This window comes from Psammomys obesus, unplaced genomic scaffold, assembly GCF_907164565.1.
Source record: "Psammomys obesus unplaced genomic scaffold, mPsaObe1.curated_primary_1811, whole genome shotgun sequence".
NCBI classification, from domain to species: Eukaryota; Metazoa; Chordata; class Mammalia; order Rodentia; family Muridae; genus Psammomys; species Psammomys obesus.
In genome coordinates this window covers 11,385,250-11,400,272 of record NW_026596143.1, presented here as the reverse complement: position 1 = coordinate 11,400,272, position 15,023 = coordinate 11,385,250, and the positions used below count along the sequence as shown (strand labels likewise).

The window sequence follows — 15,023 nt, the reverse complement described above, 5'->3', positions numbered from 1 at the left end:
AGCATAGAACATCCAGAACCTGAGAGCAATCACGCCTATCCCTGCAATTCCAGGGGTTGACCCTTGTGGGAGGACAGAAAGCAGGCAGGGCCTAAATCCAAAAACCGTTTTCTGCACAGTCTTGTTGTGAATCTGAAACTGCCCTAAAAAGTAAAGTTCAATGATTTTTCTGAAAAAACAAAAAGTGTTTGAGGAGCTGGAGCGATGGGCCAGAGGTTAAAAGCACTAACTGTTCTTCCAGAGGAGCTGGGTTGAGTTCCCAGCACACAACTGTCTCTAACTCCAGTTCTAGAGAATCCTCTCTGGTTCACCCTCTTCTGACCCCAAAGGGCACCGTGTACACAGGTGGTACATAGACTTAGATGCAGGCAAAACACCCATACGCAAAGTAAAGTTTAAACTGAAAAAAAAAAATCTTTAAAAAGCTGTTGGTAATTTTTTTTTATTTCTCACAGTTTAAAAAGAATAAAGATAATACATTAAGATATGCATGCATAAAAATAAAATTTTAATATCAATATCCCATTGACTTTCATAAAGAAATTTCTGCTGGTACCTACATATATAGATATTTAATATATGATAAATAAAGTGGCAAGGGAGTTGGGGGGGGTGGACAGATTAGAGGGAGGAAAGGGAAGGGAGGTAATTGTCTTAATTTAAAAATTAAAAAGAACAGGAAAGCTTGCTGGTGTTTTTAGATTCTATACTGCAACTATTCTTTTTCTGTTTGTCCAGTTTTGGGGGTAACATGCAGAAAGCCTGTGATTATCTGAAAAGGCTACCAACGTTCTCCTTTTGAAGAGTGTTGACGTATGAAGGGTATGATCCTAATACTTTAAACGTTAGTATACGATCTTAAATTCCTCCTTCTAATATAATGAACCACGAAGAGAACAATCCCAGAACCTGCCCATGTGACCCCCTGCTCTACCTTTTAAAGGAGGCATTCCACAAGTTCAGGAGGACAATTCTCCAACTCCTCAGAGCTGGAGACGAGCGCTGGACTGACCCTGCTGGAGGGCTGGACTCACAGCAGCTGAACATCACAACCCGCCAGCTTGCTGTGGTGCCCACTAGATTCCAAAACCGAAGCAAGGTCCCGCCCTTCCCAGCCCCCACATGCACCTCTGCACTTGCTCTGAGTTTGGGGGTTTGTAGCTTATTGGCTTTTCTTTCGTGTTTCTGGACGAATCAGTATTGCATGAACGTCACGTTGGAGCAATTATCTGTGGACGCCTTAAGTGGGGTTCCAGAAGCTGATGGGAGAGCTCTTTGGGGGACACTTTTTGAGCTGTCTGATGTGCACGAGAGACGTACAAGAAGAGTGGCCCCAACCTCAGAGAAGCGGCCCCAGGGAGTGCTCACCGGATCCTGATGCCAGCAAGCCCCCCAGCTCGGCCAGCAGCAGCGGCAGCAGCGGGTGCAACATGGCGCCTCCTGGAACACCTTAGGCAGTTGCAAAGCCGTTTTTCCCGGGAGCGTGGGCACGTGCTGGAGCGCACCCACCCGTACCCCGCCTCCGTCGGCCACCACCTCGCCCAGCTCGCACGCTGTCCCGGGCCGCGGCAAAGCCCGCACGGGCAGGGTGGGCCCCACTCTACGGGCCACACGAGGGGTCAAAAGAGAGCGTACACCTATGTGCTCCTTCTACAGTGACTTTCTTACTCCAAGCCTGCACCTCCACAGGCGCTGCTCCTGTGGCCTCGCCCGCCCGCCTTCTTCCTACCCGATTCTCCGCTTTGGCTCAAATTCACCTAACTTCCTTTTCAGACGTGCGACTAATTTTTGCAGCCCTGGCAGATGCCAGACGTTGTACAGCCCCTACATTTCGGCCCTTGCCCTAGCTAAACCTCCCGCGCGGCAGTCACGTGCGTCTACCACGCGGTAGTCAGGCCCGGTCAACTACTTCGGCCCTCCTCAATGCTCCTGCGGACTCACAGCCCTCAACACTGCCTTCGTCCTCCCGATGGCTGGCGCACCAGTGTTAGCACATACCCCACCCTTCCAGTACTCAAGCCTCCTGAGATACTTCAGTGTCCTGAGATACCTTCTAATGTTTTCCTGACGTACAGCCACTAGGCACATTTCGCAGAAGTCCTAAGACTGACATAAATAAGGATCCGAATACTGGTGTGTATTTAGAAAGTAAAAGGACGACCAAACAGGAATTTCAAGTATTTTATTTGTTGTAAATGTTTTTATTTTAATATGTATATATACACAAACCAAAATATTATTTTAAAAAACTAATGAAATTCAGTTAATATACCTATTATTAAACTTCTTTATGAAAGATTATGAAAAAATTTAAGTGTTTAAAATTTTAGTGTCAATATCATTCCTTTCAAAGTACAAATTCATTTTAATACAGCTGAGATAGCAACTCAGAGGCCATAACTTCTGTAGTTATCTAAGGAAACCATTTCTTCCTTCCTTTCTCCAGCCTAATTTTTATGAAAATATTAGTCAAAAGAGACACGATCCAGCACACCATAGTAAATGTAAACATTCTAAATGACTTAATATCAAGCCTTGAAATTCAGAGTTTAGAGTTAAAGTGCTCATGAATTCTCAGGTGGTTTTGTAACAGCTCACCTGCGGGAGGTATTCTCCGCGCTCCTGCTCCTTCAACAGCTTTCTGAGTAGGTGGACTACACACCCGTACCATAAACTGTGCAACACTACTGCACGGCTTTCCCATGATGCATAGAGAAAACTTAGTATTAAATCAGCTTCTACCATAGTCATCAAAATTTAGTATTAAATATGGTAGTATGACTTCTACCATAGTCATAGTCATTATAGTTGAAAATCATAAAAAAAAATGGAAGCCAATAGTTGATTGTGTTAAATCAAGTTCTATCATAGCTACTACTGTTGAAAGATCATAAAAAAATGGAAGCCAATAACTGAATACACACCTTATTTCATACTTTGAGATTATACCATGATCTAGAAATTGTGGTTCTGGTGTGTTCTTCGTCGGGATATCTGCTTATTTGTGTAGTGGGAAGGAGACAGGAGTCTGTATTAAATGGCTGTTAACCCATGCAAGATGATAATGCAGAGGTTATTGGCAGTTAGTTTTCCTAAGTTAATACAAGTTCAAATGCTCAACCAGAAACTATTAATGATAACTGAGGTCAAAAAGTCAGGATTACATTTAAGCACATAATGACAAACCTTAAACCAATTTAGCTAATTTGAGAATCATTACAGTAACATGTTCAAAATAACTTAATCCACGTTAAGGGCATTGAAGTCACGAATGGCCGAAGACGACACTTCCCTGGTAGAAATGTTAACCTGAAATCCCTGGAGGGGCTGCAGCCTCCTGTGTTTCTCAACTCCCCACTCGGCTTCTGTGTTAATAGGGCTTGTGATGTGGTAGTTTGTGTTCATTCAGAGTTGGAAGAGAAAGGCTTTTCAAGAAAACACCAGAAACAAAAACAGAAAGCATTCACTCAGTTCCCTGAAGACATTTTAAAAATAAGACTCTGGCATCAGGTGAGGGAGCTGTATAAAGGAGGTGCAGGAGCCGGCCGCGCAGGAATCAGGCTTCCCTGAGAGGATGGTTTCGGCTGGGGTGGAGGTGGCCTGTGAGGGGGAGAGAGTCAGTTAGCGGAGTGTGTGGATGGATGAAACAGGGCTGGCTCCATGGCAAGCGCAACACGACACCACCCTCAACCGCTCTGGCAGCAGACAAGGAAGAGCACTTTCTACTGTGCTCTCAGACTATTGTCCATATGGTATTCAGTGCCTAAAGGACCCGGCTAGTCTAAAATGGGGAATCATGACCTTTCAATTTGCGGGTGTGCTTGCATATGGGTGTCTGCACACATCAAGACCAGAGGTCAAAGTCAGGTGTCTTCAGCTGCTCCCACCCTTATTTTTGACTCTAACTCTCACTAAGTATTTCTACAAACTGTGCTTGCTCCAAACTTGTTCCAAGTTAAATTACCTAAATACCTTGCCCTAAGCCAACATTGGATAGAAAATTCTAATGCATTGGCTCCTGAATTTTAATATGATCAAATCATCTAAGCCCATTTCCTTCCAACCTTGATGGAAACTGTGGAGGCTGCTTGGCTGCGTAGGTTGGTACTGGAAATCTGTTTGCATGCACAGGCTGAAAAAAAAGAAAATGCATAGTTACTGCTACAGTGTAGTCACAAATATATCTTAAGTATAAGGTTCTTCTATATAAAAGTACTTAATATACTTATAAGGCTACCTACAATGCTGACATTCTAAACTGTTAAATGAGCCAGGGTGAGGCTAAACAGCAGATGCCTTTCTAGCATGTATAAAGCTCCAAGTTTGATCCAGGAGAGTAAATTGAAAAGAAAAATGTTCCTGTCCAACTCATCTTTACTACTAAATATTATACCTCCTTATTTAAAGGCTATATTTTTAATTCAATGATACTAAGCTATAATAACATTGCATTAAATTAAATAATGCCAATAAATTTTAAATAAAATACTCTGAAATTTTATTAGCAAGTCTACTTGTGAATACCAATAACCTATTACCCTTAATATTAGAATTCATAATACTCTTCCTTGACAAAGGAGTTGGAACAGCAAATACTAACTGATCTGCAACAGAGAGACAGAAAAACAAGACCAATGTCCTATTTTCAATCATCTATAGATTATGCAGACAGAAAAATCAGCAAGGAAACACAAACCTAATAGATACACAAATAACATTCCATTACACAGAGGCAAAATACTCATTGTTCTCTAATGCACTGAGCATTCTCCAGGAGAGAGCATTTATTCAGTCACAAACCATCCTAAGAATACAAGAATATTAAAATCATGTCAAGTATCCCAACCACAATGATATGACTAAAATAAATAAGAGGAATTTAAGAAAACTTAATAATAATTAAACAGTATGTTTCTGAACAATCATTGCATCAAGAAATATATATATATATATACATACACACATATATATATACATATATATATATACATACACATATATATAAAACCACCTCTTTAGACAAAAATATAAATACAAAATTAGCAACACTTGTAGGATCCATCTGAGGCTGTATCAGAAGGATGTGCCATTTCAAAGGGAGAAAACTATCAAATAACTACCTACTGTAGTATTTTAAAACCTAGAAAAATAAGTATAAACTAACCATGAAAACTTTAAGGATAAAGTTGGTAGAAGGAAAGAAAGACCAAAGATGAGAATGGAAATATATGAAATAGAAAACATCTATGAAAATAAGAATTGAGGTTTTGAAAAGATAAAATTGAAATACTATTGCATGGATGTGATGGTTACTACTGACTTTCAGCTTGCTGGAATCTGGAATTACCGACGAGATGAGCCTCCGGCTGCCTGGGGGTTTATTTTGATGAATAGGAGTTGGGCCCACCATGATAGAGGGTGCACCATTCCTTGGGCTTGGCTGCTTCAAAAGAAGGAACGACTCTCATTGCTCTTTTCTCCTGATGTGGTGGAACGGAACCAGCTGTCTCAAGATCCAGCTGCCTTTGCTTGCCTAACTTAATGTTCTACCCAAAACTGTGAGCCAAAATAACCCTCCTTCCTTAAGTTGCTTTGTCAGGGCACTTTATCATAGCAAAAGGAAAAGTAGCTAATACACTAGACTACCAGGAAGAAAAGAGATGATGAATTCAGAATGAAAGAGGAGGCACTGGAATTCAAACTGCAGAAACACAGATCCTAAAGCCGCTAATATGAACAATTACAGGGCAACAAACTGAACAACTAGAAACATGAACACATTTTTAGAAACATACAACCTATCACAAGTGATTGGTGGAGAAATAAAAGAAAACCTAAACAGATGGTTCACAAGTAAGGAGATTCGGTTCAGCAAGAACTCACACAATTAAATGCTTATACAACCCAAGGCAACCTGCAAAGCCAATGCAAGCCCTGTCAAATTCCAGTGACATGGGTTAAGTAAGCCCACCCACCTGAAGCCAATGTGTGTGTGTGTGTGTGTGTGTGTGTGTGTGCGCGCGCGCGCACGTATGCGCATGCTACCACATATATGTGGAAGTCAGAGGGCATCCTTAGGTATCAGTCCTTGCGGTTCTTTTTTGGAAACAAAGTCTCTGCTATTCCTGCAGGGTACAGCAGGCTAGCTGGCCCAAACGCTTCTGTCTCCACTCCAATCTCACCTTGGGAGTACTAAGATTACAGCTCTGTGCTACAGTGTCCAGTCTTACATGGGATCTCGAGACACAAATTCAGGTCCCCAAATTTTTCAAGGCATACACTTTACCGAATGAACCATTTCTCTGGCTAAGTCAATGGCTTTTGTTTTGTTTTGTTTTTTAAGATTGTGTGTGTGTGTGTTTTGTCTGCATGTATGTAAACACCCCTGTGTATGCCTGGGGCCATATGAGGCCAGAAGGGGACAATGGATCCCCTAGGACTGGAATTAGGGATAACTGTAAGCTGCCATGAGGGTTCTGGGAAATGAGCTCCAGCCCTCTGAAGGAGCAGCCAGTGCTCTGCTGGGATGTCTGTCCAGCCCCTGGGACACCGGATTTTTTGGCAGGAATGCTAAGAAAACACTCTGGCAACACCGCAGTCTCCTCAATTCATGAACTACACTTACAGAGAAACCAACGTCCCCACAGAGTGAGCGAGCCACAGCACCACACTGTACACTTCAAATACCTACAAAAGGGGCCAGTGGCCCAGTGTGTAATCTCACATACTCGGGAGGTTGAAGTACGGGTGAAGTAGGGGACTTGGAAAACTTGATAAGGACCCTAGCTCAAAGAGTTAGGGTGAGTAAGATGACTCAGCGCTATCTCCAGCCTCCACAACTAGCTTCTTAAATAGCTATCATTCCTCTTTTAATTTTTTTTATATTTATGTATTTCACTTTATGACTATTTTGCATGCAGGAATGTGTGGCTATTGCATCCCCTGGAACTGGGTTATAGACAACTGTAAGCCACCATGTAAGTGCTAGGAATCGAACTTGGATCCTACACAAGAGCGACAAGTCCTCTCTCAAGACCCGAAGTATCATTTCCTTGCGGCACAAACATTCAAACCTCTTTCCTTTCGAGGTTCTTTTATTCTGGCTTATTTGGTTGGCCAGGGCTGCGTACTACTTAGATGTCTATTAACGAATGGATGAAGAGTATGTCTTGACCAAATGTGAAGCCCATAGGCCCATGTCTAGCTGGTAGCACTATTTGGGGACATGGTAAGAATCTTGCCAAATCACTGGAAGCAGAATCGTGGATTCATACCTTACTCTAGCCCTTTGCTGCTGCTTCTCTCCACTCAGAAACAATGGAAGCAAACAACCATGGACTGAAACCTGGGACCACAGGACAGAGATCAGTCTTTTCCCTGAACTTATTTTGCTGAGATATTTTGTCAGCGTAATGAGAGGAAACTAACACAAAGATGAAGAATATACCTTCATCAGACCATTATACAGCTTTAAAAAGAGGAGGCTCTTGCAAACACCACAAACCTGGTTGAATGCCAACTATGTTATGCTGAACAAAATAAGTCATTCACAAAAGGTCAAATACTGTGTGATCCCACTCATGTGAAATACACAGTCAAAAATCATAAAAGTGTAACAGTGAGTGGCAGGTGCCGAGCTGGTAGGGAAGGGCATCAGTGGCTGAGAGTGGCAGTGTCACGCAGCTGGAGAGCTGCTGCGCAACAATATGGATCTATCACCATTACTGTAGCATGCACACAAAAAGGAAGATGGGGGCTGCAGACACGGCTCAGAGGTTAAGAGTACTTGATGCTCTTGTACTGACTTTGGTCCCAAGCACCCATATGGCAAATTATAACCATTCCTAATCCGGTTCCAGGGGATCCGATCACCTCTTCTGACCTCTGCAGGCACCAGGCACATGTATGGAACACATAGAGGCAGGCAAAACACTCAAACACATAAAATAAAGCTAATTTTTTTAAAATCAAACAAATACTATGTAGCATACCAACAGGGTAAACGAATAAGGTACACCCATGTGCAACACCTGATGAAGTACAAGGTGAAGAACAGCAGACTTGTGTGTAAATACCAGAGCTTCCTTAAAGTCCAAAGGAGGATGAAATTTGCATTGCAGCTTGCTTATCAGCACACATACGCCCCTTCCGAATACTCTATAATACTGGCAGACATGGTGATGAGGGGTCTCTTGCTGAAATGATGAGGCCCACCCACGAGCTCAGCACCACGTCTTTGATAGCACATCTCAGGGACGCCAGGTGTTGGAACCAGAAAGTACCAGACCCAGGTGCTCAGTCCTCCTTTTGAGGCAAAACACTCTGAGAACTTGATGCCTTCTCTCACATCCTCTGAGCCAGGACTCTGCTTGTTCCTTTAATTTGAGCGCATTGACAACATTCCCCAATTCACAGTAGAGTTATCTATGTTGAAGCTACATAAACCATCTTTTAATCTTTCTTTTCGTCTCTGGACTGAAGATGAAACCTATGGTTGTGTGTATGCAAGGCCCTACCACAGAGACACCCTGCTAGTGCCCTTCTGTGTCTTCAGTGTACCATGGTTGAACACAGGAGTAAAGACAGTTGTTATTAAACTTACAGCGTCTCTGGATGGGGCGACTGGAGAAACATGTTGAGGACCCGCGGGCTGTCTGGAGACACTGGGGGGTCCTGGCTGTCTGGAGACATTTGGGGGCCCGGGCTGTCTAGAGACACTCAGGGGCCCTGGCTGTCTGGAGACACCTGGGGGCCCGGGCTGTCTGGAGACACTTGGGGGCCCGGGCTGTCTGGAGACGTTTGTTTGATTTCTGCCATCTGATCTGAAAAACATGATTACTTGGGTTACTTCATATTAAAACATTTGTACAGGACACATGATATATAACTTCAATTTTCCTTAATGCAAAATAAAACTGCGGCTGGTAGTGGTTGTGACAACCAGAGGGGCAGCTGAGGTCTCCATATTTTTAACAGCACTCGCACAAATCTTGTCCTTGTGGGAACAGAAAGGATTCCTAACCCCATTTCAGAATTCAATAACCTGAAAATTCTAAGAAACTACGAAATATCAGTTAGATCAGTATTCTAACTTTTCTCCTCAATTTTTCTTAAAATCAAAGAAAACTGAAAGCAAATTCTGAGGATGCATCCACATCAGAAGCAAGCACTCTGCCACCCAGGAAGCTCAGTGGCTAGAACCGCAGCAGCTTAGCACTGGGGGCCAGCGGGCTGGCCGGGCAGACTGCGCTCGCTAAGTAACTAAGGCACACATGCAGGGTCTGCAGGGACTGGCCAGTCAGAACGGTGATGGCCAGGGAGGAGGAGGAGCGGCGAGGGAGAGGAGGAGGGCGAAGGGAAGGGCAGAAGACGTTCAACTCCGAAGCCATCAGCACACCCCATTAAAGCGTAACACAGTAAGGGACAAACAGCGTCCTAAAGTCTGTGCAGACATCTGGAATCATTATCACAGCTATAATAGAACCACATGACTGCCCTGGACTTTGCTGATATTTCCTCATTTAATCTTTAAAACTCCTACAAAATAGGCAATATTATTATTCTCATTTTATAGGAAGTACCAGGGTCAAAGAGTTATGTCAATTTCAGTCTAAACTACTGACAAAGAACGTGAACTCAGATCTGGTTATAATGCTCTTTATGCTAAATACTGATTCAATACATCAGAAATGACTTTTGACATGGATTTTTATGAAAGTTCAAACTAACTAAAAAGTATCAGGTGTCTAAACTATAAACACCTTTCCCAACAAAACTTATTTCTTAAAATCTGGTTTCAAAGCTGAGATTTCAAACTTCCTATGTAAGAACTGATGCATTAAAGGAAGACATGGAAGTTTCCCAACACTTGTCTTACCTGTATCCCACATTTTAATCTCTAGTTAGAAAATCTGTATCAAATGTCAAGCCCTAAATTCTACTTGCGATAATCAGAAATCAGTGTAAGGCAAAATGAGCCCTAAGGTCCACCACAGCCCTTCTCTGCCTGCTCTAAGAGGTGGCTTGGCTACCATGCTCTCTTCTTTATTTTTTTGTCTCTGTGTGTGTGTGCATGAGAGAGAGAGAGAGAGAGAGAGAGAGAGAGAATAAGTAATAAGGTTTCACTAAGTTTTCCAGACCAGCTTTCAGCTCAAAATCCTCCTGCCTCAGCCTCCCAAGTGTTTATATCACAAGCCTATGCCATCATGGCTGGTTGGCCACCACCTTTCGCCCCTGTTCATCACATCCAAAAAAAAAAACAAAACTGTAAGCTATCACAGAACCCTATTTTTAAAAGATTGCCAACTTCTATGAGAAATCATTAACAATTACTTTAAAGTACTTAATATAAGTTAGAAAGAAAAGCTAAGTACTCAAATGTTTGCGATCTCTTCTTTCTGAAGTAGGTTTTCCGTAGTTCATCTCTCCTGATGAAGAGGAAAATGGCAACCGCAACAAGGGGAACGATTACAAAGAAGAACACCAGAAGTCCATCCCTCAGTGCCGTGCTCTTTGCTAGAAATATAAAATTGGTCAATTACATTAGATGGTCAATTACATTAGATGACAATGCTCTCTACATAGAACATACCAGGTAATTGTACGTGTTTCACGTTAGCAGTTTTCTTATTCCATCTTCTAGCGTTTCCTCATGCAAATATAGGGAAGAACAAAATACATCTCTTGGTAGTCCTTTGTTACAATAGCAGCAGCATCCTATCAACAGACACTCCTGACACATGACTTTGTTCACCTGTTCCTGTCTTTCTGCTCCATTGAGAGCCTTCCTATGGGTTCTAGTATGTGCTGTTGTTTATTCAACATCTTGGTAGTGAAGAAATGTTAACTTACTTCTTTTGTATGCCAGAGAATATGGACTCCAATGTGACTACAGAATAGTTTTCCCAAGAGACTTGTCCTATGTCAAGGAAATGCATGCATCCTTTCTTAGATGTGTAATAAAGCTGTCTTCTACAGTGATAGTTAAAATTTGGTACACTCCCAAGTGATACATAAAAATTCTCCACAGCCTAACCTACAAGGCCAAAATTCTGGCATTCTTTACAACATAGAAGGTAAAAAAAATGGTATTGCATGTAATTTTAAATTACATTTTTATTCTATCAGTTGAGCCTTTTCCATCCTTTATACTGAATATTTGGTTTGCTTCTTTTCTATTTTTTTCAAGCTTGCTATAAATATATCAGAGATTTAGCTTTATCTACAATATGACATGGAAATATGCTGCCCATCTTTGTCATTTGCCTGTGGCATTACAGATCATAACATGTAAATGACAAGATAAGACTGACAAACCTTTAGACAAATCAAGAGAAAAAAAATCAATAAAATTTTAGTTGAAAGGGAAATATTTCAACAGACACCACTGAAATCCATAAGAGCATTAGAGAAGCTTTTACAAGTCCAATAAGGAAAATCTACAATCGTCAGGTGTTTAGACACATATTTCCTCTCCACATTAAAACAAGAGGATCTAACAAGTCAACACAAACATTGAATCTAAAACTGTAACAAAAAGTCTTCCAACAATGAAATAAATGGGAACAGGCAGATTCACAGCCTGAAGAAAGAAAAAAACTCAACATACCACTCATGAAAAAAAAACACTGGATAAATTTTGTGTGGAAGAACAACATATTAATAACATAATAAATGATATATGGACCACAACTAATAGCACATTAAAGGAGAAAACCAGAAAGCATTTCCTCTAAATCAGCAACATGACAAATGTACCCACTCACCCTTCAGCCTTCTTATTCATTATGGCACTGGAAATTTTTGCCAGAGAAACGGAAATGAAAAATACTAAGAGGAATGGAAGAAGCTCAGCTATTCCTATTTGCAGATATGATTATCCACACTACAAACTTCCAACGATGCCACCATACCATCTTAGAACTGATTTTTCCTTGTTGTGGTTGTTATTGTTCTGTTTTGAGACAGGGCTTCTCTGTGTAGCCTTGGCTGTCCTGGACTCACTTTGTAGAGCTGGCTGCCCTAGAACTCAGAGATCCTCCTGTTTCTACCTCCTGAGTGCAGGGATTACAGGTGTGTGCCACCGCACCCTGCAGTTTGTTTGTTTGTTTGTTTGTTTTAGAGTTTTTAAAACAATTTTTAAAATTTAGCTCCACCATTAGATAATTGCATTTAAAATTCAATACATGAGAAAATCTACAAAGAAATTAAAAATCAATACACCAAAGTCAGAGCTTTTTAAAACATTAATAATGAGATCAAATGGGAGAAATTATTCCATTCATGGAAACCCCAAAAACAAAACAAACAAATACCGATAAAAACCAAGGCATGAAATTACTCAAGGAGGTAAAAGACCTCTGCAAAGAAAAGGACAAAACTAAAGAAACTGAAAGAGATACCACGTCCCAACCCCCAATCAGGCACTGCTAAAATAACCCAGCACCAAAGCCATCTGGAGGCGCAGTCTCAGTGCCACCCTGCACAGAAACGGAGAAACATCTGAAAACTCACGTACACATAGTAGGCCTCAAACAGACAGGGCAGCTCTAAGAGAAAAGAGCCATGCTGCAAGATTCACAGTACTTAATTTTAAAATACCCAGAGTAACAAAAACTCCTTCAATGCTGGCAGTACAATGGGCACATCAACTAATGGGGATCCAAGAAATAAACCCAGAGAGAGCTGACCGGATCTTCTTGATGCAGGAAACAGAAACTTGTGTTAGAGAAAAGACAGCCACTTCAGCAAACAGCATGGAAAAGCAGGTGTTTGTATGCATAAAGACTAAAACTATATCCTGTCTCCTGACTCTACATGTCAACTCACAAACTACCACAGACCTTCATGTACGGCCTGGCTCTTTGACGTTACTGGAGGAAGCACTCAGGAAGCACTTCAAGATGCTATCATAGAGACGTCCTAATTAGGAATCCATAACTCAGGAAATAAAAGTAAGAACTAATCAGTAGGATTACTTCAAACTAGGAAGCCTTTACATAACACAGTGGATATGCAAATTATAGGATGCATGACAGAAGACTGACATCCAGGATAGAGGAAGAACTCAAAACACTTAAACAAAAAACAGCAATCCCATCCATAAATGGGCAAATTAGCGAAATACTTTTTCAAGAGTCACTGGAGAAATACAAACTAAAACTACCCTAAGATTCTACCTTACCCTAATCATAATGACAATTAAGAAACAAGAAATGATGAATGCTACTGAGGATGAAGAGGACAGGAAAAGAACAATATACAATGTTGGTGGAAATCTTTTTTTAAAAGCTGAAAATTAGAATAAACAGATAATCAAGTTGTACTCCTCTTAAGGATACAGCCAAAGAACCAGCGTCATAACAGAGATACATGTAAATCCACGCTTATTGTGGCATTATTCACAAGGTCCAAAGCAGGCTCCCCAAAATGGCAGAGCCACTGACAATGTCCTAACTGAGAGTTTGGGCTCAGCTCAGAGTTCTGACTAGGTAAACAGAAGGATTGCTACTGAGTGAAAAGAAACTCAGGCAAGCATTCCTCAGTATCCAATGAAATGGTTTCTGTTTGGCAGGAAAAGCCATTATTTCCCCTGCCTTCCCCTACAGTCAACAAGCTCCAGCAAAGGGTATCTAGGACCCTATTAACACAGCCTGCAGCAAATCAAGGTCTCCACACTAACTCCCTGACTGTTCTGCCTCACCTCCAGCTACTCTAGCTCCCAGGCTATTCTGGCCCGCAACTGCTCACACACCTGACACTACTTGTCCCATTAAAACTGGCCAGGCTTTTCCCACCATGTTGTTGTCCTCTGTCCTCAAAAGACAGCCCTGAAGTTTGATCTCTAATAAACCTTTCTTCTTCCCACACAGCAGTCTGGCTCAGTGGCTTCACCTTGCCTTTGCTTACACTAAGGTATAGAAACAACTTAAATGTCCATCAGTGGATGAATAATTTTAACTGGGTAAATACACACAGTGGAGTATTTGTATTATTATGGTATTTTTCCACCATAAAGAAAAGTGAAACTGTGTCATTTGTAAGAAAATAAAATTGGAGATCATTGCTTTAATAAAATAAAAACAGAAAAACTAGCTTCAAATGTTTTATTTCATTCACTATGTTTTTTAAAAAGATGATGTTTTCAGAGTGGATGAAAACTAATAAGTGGGAAAATGTAATAAAAAAGGGAAGAAGGGAAGAGTAGGAAAGGGTAATCAGAAACAAGGTATCAAATGCAACCATGGATAGAAATGTCACGGTGAAACCGATAAATATTACAACCACTGTTTACTAACAATGAAGAAGTAAGTCACTTCCTGTTAGCACAGTGGTGAGCATCCCTGCCTGTCCCCACGGGGGGAGCACCCTTCTGTCAGAGAGGTGGATCATTGGGCAAAGGTATGTTTCCTGCCTCATCTGATGACTGAGTTGGATTCCAGGTACCCACTCTGTGGGGAAACCTACTCACATAAGTTGTTTTCTGCCCTTCACACACACATTGTGGCACATTCAGCCACACAAACAAAATTACACTAAAGACTTTTTAATTTTAAGAAGGGGCCAGTGAGGTGAGTCAGCAGGTAAAGGAACTTGATACCAAACCTGAAAACCTGAGCTCAGTCCCCAGGATGCACACATTGGAGAGAGTGTGTCCACACGTGTGTTGTGCCATGCTAGTGTGTGTATGTCCATGCACACCTGCATGCATAAAATAAAACTTTTAGTTTAAAAAACCTGTAAGCCGCCAGGCAGTGGAGGTGCACACCTTTAATCCCAGCACTCAGGAGGCAGAGGCAGGCAGAGCTTTGTGAGTTTGAGGTCAGCCTGATCTACAGAGCCAATTCCAGGACAGCCAGAGCTCCACAGAGAAACCCTGTCTTGGAACACAAAACAAAACAAAAAACCTGTAAGCTGGGTGAGGTGGCACATGCCTGTAATCCCAGCACTTGGAAGGCAGAGACAAGCAGATCTCTGTGAGTTCGAGGGTAGCCTGGTCTTCAAATCGAGTCTAAGCCTGCCAA

At 41.7% G+C, this 15,023-nt stretch overlaps 2 protein-coding genes across 2 annotated transcripts in view; both read right to left on the bottom strand.

Moving 5' to 3' along the window:
* Positions 1-2,704, bottom strand: part of Adam32 (ADAM metallopeptidase domain 32) — a 75,577-nt gene extending 72,873 nt beyond the window's left edge. The window contains exons 1-3 of the mRNA XM_055593352.1: positions 2,599-2,704; positions 1,730-1,796; positions 1,369-1,600 (exon numbers count right to left, since the gene is read on the bottom strand). Coding sequence (XP_055449327.1) covers positions 1,369-1,600; positions 1,730-1,796; positions 2,599-2,704 — 405 coding nt within the window. The remainder of the gene's footprint in view (positions 1-1,368; positions 1,601-1,729; positions 1,797-2,598) is intronic.
* Positions 2,168-15,023, bottom strand: part of Adam9 (ADAM metallopeptidase domain 9) — a 71,042-nt gene continuing 58,186 nt past the window's right edge. The window contains exons 19-22 of the mRNA XM_055593398.1: positions 10,374-10,515; positions 8,603-8,822; positions 4,065-4,132; positions 2,168-3,600 (exon numbers count right to left, since the gene is read on the bottom strand). Of these exons, the coding sequence (XP_055449373.1) occupies positions 3,507-3,600; positions 4,065-4,132; positions 8,603-8,822; positions 10,374-10,515 (524 nt within the window). The 3' untranslated portion in view covers positions 2,168-3,506. The remainder of the gene's footprint in view (positions 3,601-4,064; positions 4,133-8,602; positions 8,823-10,373; positions 10,516-15,023) is intronic.